This window comes from Mauremys reevesii, linkage group 14 (assembly GCF_016161935.1).
Source record: "Mauremys reevesii isolate NIE-2019 linkage group 14, ASM1616193v1, whole genome shotgun sequence".
In the NCBI taxonomy this organism is placed as follows: Eukaryota; Metazoa; Chordata; order Testudines; family Geoemydidae; genus Mauremys; species Mauremys reevesii.
The window spans coordinates 6339442-6357472 of NC_052636.1; the positions used below are offsets into that span (position 1 = coordinate 6339442).

At 52.0% G+C, this 18031-nt stretch overlaps 1 protein-coding gene and 1 non-coding gene across 2 annotated transcripts in view; both read right to left on the reverse strand.

Moving 5' to 3' along the window:
- Window positions 1-540: 540 nt before the first annotated feature.
- On the reverse strand, window positions 541-622 carry TRNAS-GCU. The gene has a single exon. It is a non-coding gene; the product is annotated as a tRNA-Ser (tRNA).
- Window positions 623-10510: 9888 nt separating this feature from the next.
- The window catches only part of LOC120381404 (zinc finger protein 850-like), a gene marked incomplete at both ends in the record, with an annotated part of 157976 nt that continues 150455 nt past the window's right edge, over window positions 10511-18031 (reverse strand). The window contains one exon of the mRNA XM_039499594.1: window positions 10511-10909. Coding sequence (XP_039355528.1) covers window positions 10511-10909 — 399 coding nt within the window. The remainder of the gene's footprint in view (window positions 10910-18031) is intronic.

Sequence of the window (18031 nt, forward strand, 5' to 3'; positions counted from 1 at the left end):
ATGAGTTGGCCTCTCTCCCCCACAACTCAACAGCTGGAAATACACATGGATGACAAAACTGATTCAGAAATCAGAAGAGAATAATAGTACATTCAAACCAAAGTCCCCAAACAGACTAGTAGTGGTTTCTCAGCAGAAAATTTTCAGTTTGGGGAATTCTGTTTTCCCAGTCAGACTTTGCCAAGGGAAGCAGAGAGAAAATGGTTGAGTTGTCTCCTTCAGAACAGCTTGGCCTAGACACTAGCTCTGGTTCACTGTTGTGGCCTTGATCAGGTTGGGGGTATTTTAATTATTTGGGGAGGTCCAAGGGTGTTTGGGGGAGATTATGAGGCTGTTCCCTTTTGAGATAAAAGCTAAGAAATGCAGGATTAGAGAATTTTTTTAGAAATCTGGGATTTAGACATTTTATTTGAAGCGGGGGGGGGGGGCAGCTGAGATTCTGAGAAGGTTTTTGTTTGCAAGAAGCAACATTGTTTGATCTGTCATTGTACCAAGGTGGGAGATGGTTGTCTATAAAGGAGGGTGAAGACTAAATGCATCCAATGAGGATGGGAGTTGAACCCATGCATGCAGAGCACAATGGATTAGCAGTCCATCACCTTAACCACTTGGCCACCTCATCTGAGCTGCTAAAACAGGGACAGGAGGAAAAATCTAAGGCCGGCAGAGATAGGGACACTAAGGAGTTTTTAAATACTAAGCGTAAGCAGGGGCTGAATGAGCTCCCCCTCACATCTAGTGAGGAGCTGGGGGAAGACTTCAGGAACAGGCCGTGTTTGCATAGACACCCCTACTCTGCCCAGCTATGCAGCATGATGGGGCCGCTTCCCCAAAATGACCAGTTTGGGATGGTGGTGGGTTACAAATCACTTTAGCATTGAGTGCAATGAAATGTTATTCTCCTTCCTGTACGAGTGAAGGGCAGCAGAACGTACCTAGGCCGTCCTGACGGAGGGGTGGGTGGGGGATGAATCGCTTTAATAGGACTGTAGAGAAGTGATTGAGGACGTCACCCTAACCCAGTGGTCCCCAAACATTTCACACTGCGCCCTCGTATCCATGGCTGTGGCCCCTCGGAAGCCACGGTCGAGAACCAGGGCTGGGAGTGGGGCTGTTGCTTGCTGAGGAGAGGGGTGCGGACTGGGGTAAGGGGGTCGAGGCCGGGCTGGGAGCCAGGGGCCCAGGCTGAGGGTGGGGTTGGGGAAGAGCTGGGACAGAGTGGGGCTCCCTCCCCGCCCTCCATGGGGGCTGGCTCAGGCCCTGAGGTGCCCCCATAAATCTTCCTCTGTGTCCCCCTAGGAGTCACGCCCCACATTTTGGGGACCACTGAACCCTACTCGCTAAGCAGGGGCTGGTGATGCCAAAGCCCAGGGAAAGGGAGAACAAGTGCGGGGGCCCCAGCACCGGAACCATGACCCCCACCCACTTCTGTGTGTGGCTCCGCCCCCTTCCACACCTTCCACCCACGGCCCCACCCACTGTCACCTCTGTTCCACCCCTTCCCCCACTGGCCCCACCCTGTCACTCCTTTACCCAGCCCCGCTGCGGCCCCGAGACCAGAGAAGCTCTGTGCCCTGCTGCAGCCCCCGAGCCATAGCAGGGAGTGGGAGCTCCTCCAGCCCTGGGGCCGACATGGGGGAGACTTTCCCAGGGGGGCCCAATTTGGCCAGGGCCCCTAATCATGGGCCCCACTGCCCCCTTGGCAACGCAAGGTTTGGGGAGGCTGAGCCCCCCCAGCGTCCATTACGAGCCGCCCAGGCTACCTCTGCTCAGTGGGTGGCCAGTCTCCCTGTGTCTCTGCTGTTCGTGCTGGGGAGCCCGGCCGGCCTTAGGGGTGGGGCCCCCGGCAGCCGCCCAGGGCTCCAGGGGGTCAAAGGGCACCGTGGGGCCGTGCAAAGGTGCTCACTGCTCTCCCCTGCCCCAGTGCTCCTCCGTGGCCCCACAGAGGCTGGGGGGAGCGAGGAGCAACACTATGTGCTCCCTGCGTCCTGGTCACTTTCCCCACCTGGGCTGGGCTGTGAGGGGAGCATCAGAAGCTGCTGCTCTCTGCCCTCCCCTGACGCAGCCCGGCTGAGGAAAGTGACCTGGATGCAGGGAGCTCGGATGACGTCCCTTCTCCCCCTCCCCCGTCCCCCATCCCCTATCAGGGAGAAGCAATGCCAGCTGCTCCATGCACACAGGTCAGTGTCCCCACGTGGCAAAGGAGGGGCGCAGGGGTTAGGGGTGAAAGGGGTGCAGGAGAGGGGCAGTGGCTGGTGGCACAGGAGGGGGTGCAGGGGTTAGGGGTGAAGGGGGTGCAGGAGAGGGGCACTGGCTGGGGGCACAGGAGGGGGTGCGGGGTTAGGGGTTGGGGTGCAGGAGAGGGCAGTGGCTGGGGGCATAGGAGGGGTGCAGGGGTTGGGGTGAAGGGGGTGCAGGAGAGGGGCAGTGGCTGGGGGCATAGGAGGGGGCAGGGGTTGGGGTGAAGGGGTGCAGGAGAGGGGCAGTGGCTGGTGGCACAGGAGGCGCAGTGGTTAGGGGTGAAGGGGGTGCAGGAGAGGGGCAGTGGCTCGTGGCACAGGAAGGGTGCAGGGTTAGGGGTGAAGGGGGTGCAGGAGAGGGGCAGTGGCTGGTGGTACAGGAGGGGCGCAGGGGTTGGTGTGAAGGGGGCAGGAGAGGGGCAGTGGCTGGTGGCACAGGAGGGGTGCAGAGGTTAGGGTGAAGGGGTGCAGGAGGGGCACTGGCTGGTGGCACAGGAGGGTGCAGGGGTTAGGGGTGAAAGGGGTGCAGGAGAGGGGCAGTGGCTGGGGGCACAGGAGGTGCAGGGTTGGGGTGAAGGGGTGCAGGAGAGGGGCAGTGGCTGGTGGCACAGGAGGTGCAGGGGTTGGGGTGAAGGGCGTGCAGGATAGGGGCACTGGCTGGTGGCACAGGAGGCGCAGGGGTTAGGGGTGAAGGGGAGGAGAGGGGCAGTGGCTGGGGGCACAGGAGAGGGGAAGGGGTTGGGGTGAAGGGGTGCAGGAGAGGGGCAGTGGCTGGTGGCACAGGAGGGGGTGCAGGGGTTAGGTGAAGGGGTGCAGGAGAGGGGCAGTGGTTGGGGGCACAGGAGGGGGTGCAGGGGTTAGGGTGAAGGGGTGCAGGAGAGGGGCAGTGGCTCGTGGCACAGGAGCGGGTGCAGGGGTTAGGAGTGAAGGGGTTGCAGGAGAGGGCCAGTGGCTGGTGGCACAGGAGGGTGCAGGGGTTAGGGGCGAAGGGGTGCAGGAGAGGGGCAGTGGCTGGGGGCACAGGAGGGGCGCAGGGGTTGGGGTGAAGGGGTGCAGGAAGGGGCAGCGGCTGGGGGCACAGGAGCGGGTGCAGGGGTTAGGAGTGAAGGGGGTGCAGGAGAGGGGCAGTGGCTGGTGGCACAGGAGGGTGCAGGGGTTAGGGGTGAAGGGGGTGCAGGAGAGGGGCAGTGGCTGGGGGCATAGGAGGGGGTGCAGGGGTTGGGGTGAAGGGGCGCAGGAGAGGGGCAGTGGCTGGTGGTACAGGAGGGGGTGCAGGGGTTAGAGGTGAAGGGGGCAGGAGATGGGCAGTGGCTGGTGGCACAGGAGGAGGCGAAGGGGTTAGGGGTGACGGGGTGCAGGAGAGGGGCAGTGGCTGGTGGCACAGGAGGGGCGCAGGGGTTGAAGGGGACGGGGGGGCAGGAGAGGGACAGTGGCGGGTGGCACAGGAGGGGGTGCTGGGGTTTGTGGTGATGGGGGTGCTGGTGAGGGGCAGTGGCTGGTGGCACAGGAGGGGGCACAGGGGTTGAGGTTGAAGGGGGTGCAGGAGAGGGACAGTGGCTGGTGGCACAGGAGGGGGTGCAGGGGTTAGAGGTGAAGGGGGTGCAGGAGAGGGGCAGTGGCTGGTGGCACTGGAGGGGCACAGGGTTGGGGTGAAGGGGTGCAGGAGAGGGGCAGTGGCTGGTGGCACAGGAGGGTGCAGGGGTTAGGGGTGAAGGCGGTGCAGGAGAGGGGCAGTGGCTGGGGGCACAGGAGGGTGCAGGGGTTGGGGTGAAGGGGTGCAGGAAGGCAGCAGCTGGGGCACAAGAGGGGCGCAGGGCTTAGGGGTGAAGGGGTGCAGGAGAGGGCAGTGGCTGGGGGCATAGGAGGGGTGCAGGGGTTGGGGTGAAGGGGGTGCAGGAGAGGGCAGTGGCTGGGGCATAGGAGGGGAGCAGGGGTTGGGGTGAAGGGGTGCAGGAGAGGGCAGTGGCTGGTGGTACAGGAGGGTGCAGGGGTGTTAGGGGTGAAGGGGGCAGGAGAGTGGCAGTGGCTGGTGGCACAGGAGGGGGTGCAGGGGTTGGGGTGAAGGGGAAGAGAGGGGCAGTCACTGGGGCACAGGAGGGTGCAGGGATTGGGGTGAAGGGAGTGCAGCAGAGGGCAGTGGCTGGGGGCACAGGAGAGTGTGCAGGGTTTGGGGTGAAGGGGTGCAGGAGAGGGGCAGTGGCTGGTGGCACAGGAGGGGCGCAGGGGTTAGGGGTGAAGGGGCAAGGGAGGGGCAGTCACTGGGGGCACAGGAGGGGGTGCAGGGATTGGGGTGAAGGGAGTGCAGCAGAGGGGCAGTGGCTGGGGCACAGAAGGAGGCACAGGGGTTAGAGGTGAAGGGGGTGCAGGAAAGGGGCAGTGGCTGGTGGTACGGGAGGGGGCGCAGGGGTTGGGGTGAAGGGGGTGCAGGAGAGGGCAGTGGCTGGTGGCACAGGAGGAGGTGCAGGGGTTGGGGTGAAGGGGTGCAGGAGAGGGTAGTGGCTGGGGGCACAGGGATTACGGGTGAAGGGGTGCAGGAGAGGGGTAGTGGCTGGGGGCACAGGGATTACGGGTGAAGGGGGTGCAGGAGAGGGGCAGTGGCTGGTGGCACAGGAGGCGCAGGGGTTAGGGGTGAAGGGGTGCAGGAGAGGGGCAGTGGCTGGGGCACAGGAGGGTGCAGGGGTTAGGGGTGAAGGGTGCAGGAGAGGGGCAGTCGCTGGGGCACAGGAGGGTGCAGGGTTAGGGGTGAAGGGGGCATGAGAGGGGCAGTGGCTGGGGCACAGGAGGGGTGCAGGGGTTAGGGGTGAAGGGGTGCAGGAGAGGGGCAGTGGCTGGGGGCACAGGAGGGGGTGCAGGAGTTAAGGGCAAAGGGGACACAGCGTAGGGGTTAGGGCACAGGAGGGGGTAGAGTTAGGGGTGGGGGAGGTGCAAGGGTTGGGAGTGCAGGAGCTGGGGGTAAAGGGGGAGGGGGATCGTCCAGGGGCGACGGGGAAGGGCCAAAGTACAAGGTTTGCCCAGGGCACCATTTCCCCTAACGCTGGTCCTTGGGAACATTTCTTGCTGGGAGGGGGAGGGGAGAGACGAGGCGTTTTCTCTCTGTTTCTTTCCTCTCCGTTTTCTGCTCCTTCCTTCAATTCCAGAAACCTCCCTTGTGTGTCAGACGGTGCAGTGACGCCCTCCGCCCCGCCAGGCCTCTGAAGCAGGATGATCCCAGGAGCTGAGGCTGGATCCAGGGGTGAGTAGCTGGCAGGAAGGAGTCCTAGCAGCTCCTCTGGGAGCGCAGGGGAGGAACGACTCCCCCTTCTCTAGCTTCTCCCCGTGGGGCTCTGGGGAGCAGGGAGGGTTGTGTGATAAATTCCATCCAACTCCCCCTTTGATCCAAGCCGAGGGACGTCTCAGCTCTGCACGCTCCCCTTGGCAGGGCCAAACAAGGGATGTTTTCCACTGCCCAGGAGACCCAGCCAGGGACTGATGTGCTGGAGATATGTTGGGAAAAGGGTCTGTCTGAATTGCCAAGGCAGGAAACGAACCATCTACAGCAACGTCATTAACCACAGACACACTCTAGCCATGCTCCAGACAGTAGGGAAATGGGCAGGAACTCTGGCTGCTCAGCCATGGCCACACGTACAGAGCTGCACAGCAGTGAGTGTGCTCAGGAAGCTGGTCCGAGTGAACAATTGAAAATGACCCTTCAGTGAGAACAGAACCGGAGTGTAGAAAGGCCCCATGTGGTAAGTGGTTGTGGCTGAGGCCTTAGGGAGCTGGGTTAGAAGCCACAGGGTGGTTCTGTGCAGGTTTGGTTCTTGCCAGCTAGGCAAGGCTGCTGTGTGGTGTCTCCATGGCTGCACTTGCAGTCATGCAGGTTTCTCTCTCCCATTGTTCCATGGGCATCCTACTAGATTGCCAGCTGCTTTTCAACTGCAGAGTGGAGACTGTGTGTGTGTGGGGGGGGAGAGACAGTGTGTGTGTTGGGGAAGAGTGAGTGTGTTGAGGTAGGTAGGAGCGGATCATTATTATCCCTACTTGAAAGAGGGAGAAGCTGAGGCTGAGAAAGGAGAATTGACTTGTCTTAGGTCACACAGCCAGTCAGTGGCAGAGCTGGGAATAGGACCCAAGAGCCCTGATTTTCAAACTAACCATCAGATCTTGAATTTCAGACATTGAATGACCTGAATAAAGTGCTCTCAGATGAGCTCCAGACCAACAACAGTGCACAGGAATTATTCAGCAAGTATTTGAGGAGAACTGCAATGTTAGAGAGAATCACGAGCTGCTCAGAGACTATTAATGTAGAGAAGCAGCAAAATTCATCAAACATAGAACTGGTTCTGACTTATTTCCTTGGTCTTAAAGGAGAACAACAAGGATCTGAGTTTCCTCCCTATCAATAACCCCCTGCTGAGCCAATCAGGGTAGAGACTGAGGACGGGAGGCTGAGGGTTCTCACCAGAGAGCCCAAAGGATGGCCCAGGTCACTGGTGGGGATCACTGCCCGAGCACTATTTCAGCCCCACATTTTTGGGTGGACCTCCCACAGTGGGACCTGCAGAGCACTGCCCCGCCACACAACCACACACACCTCCCTCCCTCCCGGTGTTGTGAGCGGAACAGGAGAAAGGACAAAAGAAGCAAGAGATGAAGAGAAAGGAGGGAGGGATGGAGGAAAAGGTGAAAGAAAAAGGACAAATCCTAATGTCCCCAGTGATTCTAAGAGACAAAATCTCAGGTGCGCAATAAAATTCTGCCTTCTTAAGCTCCTGTTTTCCATGCCTAGAATTCAACTGTCACCAGCTGGATCAGACTGAACAGGTTTCAAACCTCCAGGAGGCTCTTACCTTCTAAACAGGGACGGCTGTTTTCTAGTAAAATCACTGAAAGGGAAGGAGAAAACTCGAAAGAGGTTCCTCCTGGCGCTCACGTCCGTGAACCCGAATACTCTCTCAGTCCTCAAAGAGAGACCTGGAGAAGGAGACTTGCTGAAGCAAAACCACAGGGGTCTCTGAGGTTTCCCTGGCCCCTCGCCCCTGTCCTGCCTGGCTGATGTCAGCATCTCTCTGTGAGGTCACCACCTCCCCACCACCTTGGACCAATAGTCTGAGGTCCTGCAAAAGGCCATTGTGATGTCACTGCCACACCCCTCCCTTGCTGCGCCAATGTCCTGCCCCTGGCCAGGCACTTGGCAGGTTTGAGCTACTCCCTGTGGATCACCCCACTCAAGGAGCGTTCGTTCTAGGCAGCAAGCCGACTAGACAGGGAAACATCAGACGCTGCTCCCAAAGCTACACTCAGTTTTTCAGATATTAGTCGACTTTATGGCCAGAAGAGACCATTAGAGCATCTAATCTGACCCCCTGCATATCACAGGCCTCCTGTATGACACAATAGCAGGTGAGGGAGGGGGGCTGATGAGGCGAGGGGGTGGGTGAGCTGGCGGCACGGAAGGGGGGGCTGAGGAGGCGAGTGGGGGGGGCTGGTGAGCCGGCAGCAGGGGACTGAGGAGACGAGCTATGAATCAGTGGCTGACCTGTTCTGCTGATCTGGTCTGGCTCCCAGCCCCTCTCCAAGGGTTGCAGCTGTCTGGAGGTGCTGCCTTCCACGCCTTCCTCAGTCCCACCTCATTCACTCAATAGAGCAACTGATTACCAAGTGAGGGGAAGATCTTATTCTACTTCTAGCAAAAATACATTTTCCTTTTACCTTAATTATACTACCTTAGGGGCCCGCTATAATATATTACCAAGGTTCAATGCCACCGTTTTGGTGGGGCAGTGCTGGGGAAGGAGGGTTTGTTTCCATGGAGTGGGTGGCGCTTCGGGGGGATTGTTTCAGGGAGGGGCTCAGTGGCACTGGTGTTCAGTGAGGCCGGGGGGGTTTCATCCCTCAGCTGTTTTCTTTGGAGTAATATTGCCCTCGCTGCTTTACGAGTTGTGCAGGCCTAGACTAAACCACAGACTCTGGACTCAGCATTCAAGTATCCTGCAGTCTGAACTTCGCATCTGATACATTCAGTGGTGAGCTGGAGCCGGTTCGCACGATCCAGTTGTTAAATTTAGCAGCCATTTTAGACCCGGTTGTTCCAGGACAACCAGTTCTATAAGGGCTGCTAAATTTCACAAAAGCTCCGGCCCAAGCTCTCCTGCTCCGCCCCCTTTCTCCTCCCCCTGCCCTGCTTCCCGCGAATCAGATGTTCGCGGGAAGCCTGAACAAGCAGCAGGCAGGCAGGTAACCTGGGGAGGCGAGGCTCCTGCCCCGGGCTCCGCGGCGGGGGCTCCTGCCGCCCTGGGATCCGGGCGGCGCGGGCTCCTGCCACCGGTCCGGGGTCCAGGTGGCGGGGCTCCTGCCGCCAGTCCGGGCGGCGCGGCGGGGCTCCTGCCGCCAGTCCGGGCGCGGCGGGGCTCCTGCCGGTCCGGGTCCGGCGGCGGGGGCTCCTGGTGGGGCGCAGCGGGGCTCAGCTCCTGCCCGGCGTCCGGCCCCAGCCACAGTTTAAAAAAAAGGGGGTCAAGGAACGGGTAACGGTTCCCTCCTCAGAGGAGGGAACCGGTTGTTATGATTTTGGCAGCTCATCACTGGATACATTCCCTCATTGGCTACCATTGTTTGGCCAGCAGGGAAGTGCTTCTTGTCCAACAAGGCAGCCAGATTGGGATCCGCAGGCATGGAATGGCTCTGAAGGAATCAGATGTTTCTCTGTGCTTCATCTAACTTTGGATCCAAATGGTAAAAGACAGTTGTGCCCAATTTAATCATGGTGTCCTTCAGGAGTGTGACCAATGCCACTTAACTAGAGAGCAGCATTCTAAAAATAGTTTACCTGGGCCACAGGTCACCACAGCTTCCATCTCAGGGGTGAAAATCAACCACTAGTACCTGCAATTTCTACCTGAGCTCTTGTCAAATCTTTGACCTTACTTGGAGTAATTTTACACTTCTCTGGCGTAGAAGACCAACCGCACAACAGATCAGTAGCGACAGTGAGGTACAACTCCCCCTACTGTGCCCTTTTATTTCTTTAATCTGGTGGCACAGATTTAAATTAGGGACTAAATTCAGGTGCGGTTTAGAATCCCTGTAAGACACCAAATGTCAGGTCTCTATTAAAAATAGGTATCTTTCTGCAGCTACAGCACATTCAACACGGATTTCATTTTCTACACATTTGCAGCATCTCCCAGGGGTGAGCTGAAGAGAAAAGTCACTTCCATGTTTCCCATCTCTACCTAGCTAAGGATTGTATTTGCCAAATAATAGGCAACATGCAGCTAATGGGGAAGGAGATCTCTTCAGGAGCCACTCCCTGCAGGGCCTGGGCCACAACGGCTTTGGGAGCCCAATGCATGGGCACTTTGTTTAGTTACAAGTTATTTACGAGGGAATCCTCTTCCCAGCCCTTTAGAAAAAATACTGACCTAACCAATTGCACAACGGGGGGACTGGGATGATGATGGGGTAAATCAGAGGGCTTCCCTTATTCCCCATCTTATTCTGTTGTTACAGAGGGTGAAATGACATTTTCCCCATCCCTGCCCTGTTCCTGCTCTCTTATAGTTCAATATATTTTAAATGAGAAAAATGGTAGTATAAATATCTGCTCTGCAGCACAACCTGAACCAACATCAGAGCAACTGGGAGTGAAACAGCTTCTTCCCCAAGAGTGAACTCGATGACTAAGAATTGCTGTGAAATGGGGGAACAGTATAACCGTGATGCTCAGGGTTTGTTAAGACTAGGAACAGTGATGGAGTTTAGGTCAGGTCAAGGGGAAAGCTACTGCCAACCCCTGCACCTGGGCTGCATCTGCTCTACAACTATAATTGTCTTGTTACACCAAGATCACTAACTTGAGCAGCCAACGCCATGTGCAGCCCTAGTGGATGTCAGGCACAGGTAGCTTTAGCCTCAGTGTAGCTTGTTGGAATCAAACCTCTCTCCCCCCACCTGGAGCTGATGAACATTCCTGGCTGGAGGGGGACACACTCCTTCGACTCAAAAGGAAAGGAGTTGATAGAAAAGATCACAGGACTGACCCCAAAGAAGGGTGAGCTGCAAAAGGCAGAAGCAGGCAACTGATCTGGTGGAGCTGAGACACCACGGTGAAGATGGTGCAAAAATCACTATGTGGGAATTAGCAAATGTGATTAAAAAGAAAAAAGCTTTCTCCAGCCCTAGTCAAGGGATTTATTACAGTTCTCTCTCATGTGGACTCTCTGATGTCTGATAAGGGCAGAGCGCTGATTGAAGCTTTTCCCGCACTCAGAGCATGTGTAGGGCGTCTCCCCTGTGTGGATTCTCCGATGTCTGATAAGGGTTGAGCTCTGTCTGAAGCTTTTCCCGCACTCATGGCATGTGTAGGGCGTCTCTCCTGTGTGGATTCTCCGATGTCTGATAAGGCGTGAGCTCCGACTGAAGCTTTTCCCACACTCAGAGCACGTGTAAGGCGTCTCCCCAGTGTGGATTCTCTCATGTCTGATAAGGTGAGACCTCCGCCCAAAGCTATTCCCGCACTCAGAGCACGTGTAGGGCTTCTCCCCTGTGTGGATTCTCTGATGTGTGATAAGGGCAGAGCTCTGACTAAAGCTTTTCCCGCACTCAGAGCACGTGTAGGGCGTCTCCCCTGTGTGGATTCTCTCATGTCTGATAAGGTGAGAGCTCCCATTGAAGCTTTTCCCGCACTCATGGCACATGTAGCGTCTCTCTTCCAAGTTGATTCTGTTGCGTGGAATAAGGTCTGAGTGGCTACTGTAGTTTTCCTCTGGCCTCTGCTGAGTCTCACAGGCTTTTGTGTTTTCTGGGAGTGCACAACTCCTGGAAACATTCCCTTTGGATCTTCCTGATAACATCCAATGTGGATCTACTTGCACAGTGTCTTCCTGCTGGGGTTTCTCCTCCTCCTTCTCACTCACCATCCCCTCGCCGGATGGGAGACAGAGAGAATCCAGACATAGGTCACTCCCTGTGCCTGAGAAAAAGGGAATGTCAGAGAGAGGAGTGGAAAAAGGGATGAACAAACCAAAATATATGTGGGAGAGATCAAACCTATCAGGAGATCATTTTCCCCAAACCCTTCCACAGAAAAGAGAGGAAGGCATCAGTTCTGGATCCTCATTGCACCATAACTCTCAGGGGAAAGTGAGATCGGGGAGGGACCTGCTGCCAGTTGACAGTCAGGGTAGGAGGGAAGCCATGAGTGACATCTGCCATAATGATTCCACATCTGCAGGGAACAATCCTGAACTTGGAGAGCTCACAAGGTCTTTGTAGGGCATCCCAAATGTTTCCTGCATTCCTAAGCAGTTGTTGAGTTGTTTAACTGATTCCTCACCTGCGAAGGCAGCTCTTGGGAGCACTTCTTTCTCAGAGCCCTGGAGGTCCGGGACCCACGGCTCTTCCCCTCGTTCCAGCTGCGAGATCACATCAGGTTTGGAAATTGGATACCCTACTGCAGGAAAGAAAACAAGGGAGGTCAGTGGAATTGGTGGGATACTTGTCACAAAGAATAGTCCATAGTTTTAACCCCATCTCATTTTTAGGCAGTAACATCTGTAGCCCTCAGGATTCATCTGCTTGCCTGCATCAATATCTCTTTTCTTATAAGTACAGTATTGTGATAGGTTTATTAATTCCTATTACAAATATGTTTGGCTGTACTGCAAGAAACCTACAGGCCAAAACCTGCATTTTAAGCTAAAGCAAAGTTAGCATAGCTATATCCTGTGCCCTTTTACCCAGAAAAGGAACTGTTTTCCTATACCCAAATAAAGTGCCTACGCTTAGGTCTAAGACCCTTTACCTAGACCAACAGACAATGAAGAATAGCAAAGGGGATTTTTCAAAGTTGTACTCACAGACTTAACAAGTACCCCACAAGTGCGCAGATACCTGCCATCCACACGCACACACATAGTAGCCTATGGAGTAAGCATACCCTAACATTTCTATGGGGGAAGACTGAAATTTGGGCATAAGAGGAAGGATTTCCAGCATTTATTTCTATAAAAAGAGGTAACCTACCTCACTATGGTATCCCCGCCCCCACCTTGACCTCCTCCTTCTTCACTACACTTCACCATCTTCACTGGTGAGGCCTCATTTGGAGTACTGTGTCCAGTTTTGGGCCCCACACTACAAGAAGGATGTGGATAAATTGGAGAGAGTCCAGCGGAGGGCAACAAAAATGATTAGGGGGTTGAAGCACATGACTTATGAGGAGAGGCTGAGGGAACTGGGATTGTTTAGTCTGCAGAAGAGAAGAATGAGGGGGGATTTGATAGCTACTTTCAACTACCTGAAAGGGGTTCCAAGGAGGATGGATCTAGACTGTTCTCAGTGGTTGAAGATGACAGAACAAGGAGTAATGGTCTCAAGTTGCAGAGGGGGAGGTTTAGGTTGGACATTAGGATAAACTTTTTCACTAGTAGGGTGGTGAGGAACTGGAATGGGTTACCTAGGGAGGTGGTGGAATCTCCTTCCTTAGAGGTTTTTAAGGTCAGGCTTGACAAAGCCCTGGCTGGGATGATTTAGTTGGGTTTGGTCCTGCTTTGAGCAGGGGGTTGGACTAGATGACTTCCTGAGGTCCCTTCCAACCCTGAGATTCTATGATTCTATGAACTACGTATTCATGCTATCCATCTACAACAGCTATTAACCAGTAATAGACTGCACTTATTTTCTTTTCAAACTTTAAGTTCAAAAGGGACTCGGCTAAGCTTGGTCTCTCTAAATGTTATTTTAGTTTGTGTATCAGATTATTTAGTTGAGCTAAAAAATAAATTCTAAAGTAGCTTTGACAGCTCTTTGCATTAGTTTCCTCTGCAAGGGGTGTGAAACCGGAACCGCCAGAGGTGAGGCCAACACCAATTTATCAAAACGGGGTGAATATTAACCAAAGTTTGCAGCACATAATATTGTATCATCATATGTATCTCTTGTAAAACAGGTAGAATTACAGAGTTACAATTGTATTACTGTTATTCAATTTACTCACTATTTCATTGAGTTTAATAAAAGTCGTTATGACTATATCTGTCTCCGTGTGAGCTTCCTGTCATACCCCGAAAGGTCCCTTTATCAATTCTGTGGAACCCGATTCGAAACACGAACTTTTATCTTCTGATCAAACAAATTGGCGAGCCTAAACCCATATTAATTAATATAAATGATTAAGTATTATTAATTAATTAATATAACTATAAAACAAATTAAAGTTGATTAATCAAATCAACATTACTCACACACCCCAAATAAGACTACGCATCCCAAGGCCATCTTCCTTGGCTCAAAGTGGCCGGAGAGTTACTATTATAACAAATCATATTCACTACCTTAGTGCCTAACGACCAACTAACAGTGGGTCCCCATTGTGCTAGGCAAAGTGCAAACAGAGAATAGTAGATGGCCCATGCTCTGAAGAATTTACCATCTAAATCAGGGGTAGGCAACCTGCGGCAGCGAGCTGATTTTCAGTGGCACTCACACTGCCTGGGTCCTGGCCCCTGGTCCAAGGGGGGGGCTCTGCATTTTAATTTAATTTTAAATTAAGCTTCTTAAACATTTTAAAAACCTTATTTACTTTACTTACAACAATAGTTTAGTTCTATATTATAGACTTATAGAAAGAGACAGTCTAAAAACATTAAAATGTGTTACTGGCACACGGAACCTTAAATTAGAGTGAATAAATGAAGACTCAGCACAACACTGCTGAAAGGTTGCCGACCCCTGATCTAAATAGACAAGACAGACACAGAATGGGGGAAGGGCTAGAACCCACTGTTAGAATAGAGATATTCAGGCCTGCCTGTAAAGCCTAGACTTTAAGAACGTAGGGGTATTTTTATCACTTTGTCTAGCTAAGAATCAAAATCACAGTCTGCCTGTGAATGGGCCTTCTCTCACTAGGATAGTCTGAGGCCTTGTTCTTAGGCTAAGGCCTTTGGCTCAGCACCAGGGGCAGCCATAAGCTGTGAAGCGAAGGGTCACATCCTGACATCCCAAACCAGTCACACTGAAATAAGGTGCTATTGGGCTGTTAGGAAGATGATCCTGTCCCGATAGCGCCCATCAGCACCAGATAAAGAAACAGATCTTAAGGTGGTTAAAGAAAACTTAGTCTGACAGCAGCCTGTCTGGCAATAAATCCCTTCTCAATGGTTGTGGTTGTGAAACCCTCATTTCTGTATTGTTCTATCTTTATGGCCACCACTTTTACCTTGTTAATCAGTCTGGTTCTCTAATTGTTTCTGTCTGCTGCATAATTAATTTTTCTAGGTGTAAGTTCATTAGGGCAGTGGAATATGCTTGCTTGGAAATAACCCCAATAAACATCGCATTATCTGTGCTTCAGACTTCTGGTCTTTTGCTGCTTGCTGTCTGCGTGACAAGAACCAGGGAAGTGGGAGGGTGAAGGGAAAACCCTCTAACAAATGGACATGACCTGATAACCAAGAGGTGAGCCTTTAAGGAAGGTTTTAATACACTTTGGAACGGATCAGGGATTCCCATGAGGACTGAGAGGGAGCGATGGTAAACATGCATTTAGATCCTTTTCTTGTTTTATATCTTTTCCCCATAAGGTTGAACCTCTGGCACGGTCATGGATCCATAGGATCTGTGCAATGCCCTGGCTTTTAAACAGTCCTTGGGAGGTGCCCCTTGAGTGCACTAGACTCCCAAGGGGTCCCACTCTTCCACAAGGTCAGGCCACTTAGCTTCAACACCTGAGGCTGAGCCACTTCCTCGGTGCCCTTCCTGCACACTCCTCTCCACTTCTTCCCATTACTCTCAGCCAGCACCACCTGCCAGCACCTTGGGAGAGTCTTGTGTTCCCTCCTCGTCTCTCACTACCTCATCCCTCCCTGCTGCTTCTTAGCTCTAATCCTGCACACACCCTCCCCATGTCCTGACACCCCAGAATTATCTACTCCCCCCTTCTCCTCCCCTCCCACAGCTCTGTTCTCCCTTCACCCGTGGGGTCCTGAATGGCAACATTATACGCTCTCCTATCGAAAGAGGAGCTCATCTGACTGTCACACAAGCCATGCATGAGTCATACACCTATTTACTCAATTTAGAATTCTACAGGAGGTATATTTTCCTCTTAAAATGAGGGAAAGGCATGAAAGCTACAGTTATTCATGTAGCCAATAAGGACACATTAAATGCAATTTTAAAATGACTGACGGCACCAAAAAGGCACATGTCCAAAAATGATTCTAGTGGGTGGGAGATAAGGCAAATAAAGGGGGGGCAAGGAAACTTGTCAAAACTTGTATGATGAATAAAGGTATAAAGTTATTACTGCTCAGGTTCTTCAGAGACCCCACAGCTTCTAATAACCCAGGGGACAGGACTCCTTACCCAGCGAGGTCACCGTCTCATAGTTCTCCTGCATGACACCCCTGTAGAGGGCTCTCTGAGCGGGGTCCAGCAGAGCCCCCTCACCCCTGGTAAAATACACAGCCACCTCCTCGAAGGTCACCAGCCCCTGAAAGAGCAAGAGTCCAACACTCAGTACCTGCTGCCCCACTCACAACCCCACTATTCAGGGAACAGCAGCACCAGGGAAATGGAAGCTCCAGGAGGCACATGTTAACAGAGTCCCACCCCACCTTGCCTAGAACAGCCAGGCGGCATCAGAGGGTGGAAAGAGAGAACCTTTGTGTCTCCCAGCTGACAGACGGAGGCAGCGTCTTCACATTTATCACATACCTACTAGCCAGAGCTTAATATAGGAGATGAGGCTGTCTCTGGACCCTGCTGGTGGCTCCCTGGTAGGAATCCCAACACTCTCCAAATAAAATATATGGAAGAAAGGGGAAGTCAATAGTAAAGAATAGAAGGTCAGAATTGTAGAAAGTTGGCAAGGGAAGCTATCAGAGATCAATGACCAATTTATGAAAATAAGAAGGAAGTTTTTAAAAAGTATATTAAGTACAAAATTAATCCTAACAATGGAAGTGGCAAATTACTAGATGGAAATGGCAGAATTATCAAAAATAATGTAGAAGAGGTAAAAGTGTTCAATAAATATTTCTCTCCTGGATTTGGAGAAAAACGGATGATGTAAGTCATATAAGACGTTGAGGATGACAGTCTTTCCATTCCAACAATAACTCACGAGGATGTTGAACAGCAGCTATTACAGTTAGACATGTTTAAATAAGTAGGTCCAGATAACTTGTATCCAAGAGTTTTGAAAGCCCTGGTGGAGGAGTGTGATGGACTTTTAATGGTGATTATAATTAGGACTTAGAACACTGGGGAAATTCCAGAAGACTGGAATAAAGCTAATGCTGTGCCAATATTTTAAAAGTGTAAAAGAGATGACCCAGCTAATTACAAGTGTTAGTCTGATACTGGTCAAGATAATGGAGCAGCGAATATGGATTTAATTAATAAAGAATGAAAGGAGGGTAATGTAATTAGTACCAATTAACAAAGGTTCAGAGACAACAGATCCAATCAAACTAACTGGATATCCTTATTGGATGAGATTAAAAAGTTTGGTTGCAACTAATAGTATTGATGTAATATACCTAGACTTCTGTAAGGCGTATGACTTGGTTCAGCACAACATTTTGACTAGAAAACTAGAAAGATACAAAATGAACACAACATACATTAAATAGATTAAAAACTATGATTGTAAATGGGGAACCATGGTGGAGTAGATTTATTTCTAGGGGCTTCCCACAAGGATTGGTTCTTGGCCCTGTGTTATTTAACATTCTTATCAATGATCTAGAAGAGAATATAAAATCATCACTGATAAAGTTTGCAGTTGCCACAAAGATCGGGGTTGGTGGTAACTAATGAAGTGTCAGTAGGTTCAGGGTTCAGCACTGGGAGTCTGGGAAGTTTTCCCAGCCCTGGCTGGAGGGTTATTTCCTGTTCCACAAAGAGGGGAAGTTCCATTCCCAACACCTTTGCCTTGAAATTAGGCCCTGACACTACACCCCACATTCAGCCTAGTGGTATGATTATCAAATGATTAGGACATAATTATGATGCATTTTGTGCAAGATGCATCATGTTCAGTGTCATTGAAAAAGTTATGATTTGCTGAAAATGATTGTTCTATTTGTGTGCATGTATCATGTTCGTATCTGAAGTTATGGATATTGACTCTGTATCTGTATTTCAAATGTGCTTACTCTGGGTAACAGTCACAATGAGCCTTTCAGGTACAACAAAGAAGCCAGACAGAGCTGATGGCTCATCAACAAAGACAATGGACCATGGAAGAGCTGAGCCTTCTTGTGAATGTTTCAGCCAGCCTATGAGTCACTGCTACTATGACTCAGCAGGACATGCTAGTGCATGTGACCAGACCATTTGACACTAAACTCCATTTTGGTACCTGTATTTTTCCACAAACTGGACTGGGAACTGAGTTTGGAACAAAGGGGTCCCGCCATATGGAAAAGCTACATAAGGTGGGTGTGACATCATCTCTTGGCTTCATTCCCCACACAAGAGAACTCCTGGAAACACCCAAGGAACAAAGACTGAACTGAGGGAAGTGCTGGTCCCAGGGTAAAGAGATTTCTAGCTTGTGTATGGAAACTTGGGGGACTGCTTCTATCATCAGTCAGGGTGAGAAATTGCTAATTCAAATTCTATCCATCTAGTATGTTAGGCTTTTTTGAGTTTTTGGTCATTTGGTAAGTCATCTGCTTTTGATAAGCTAACACTTATCGCTGGGAAATTGGCTGTTGTCTTCTCTCTCTCCTTGAGTGGCTCAGGTAAAACACTCAGGTAGCTTAGTTGGGTGTATGGCGCCACCTGCTGTTGTG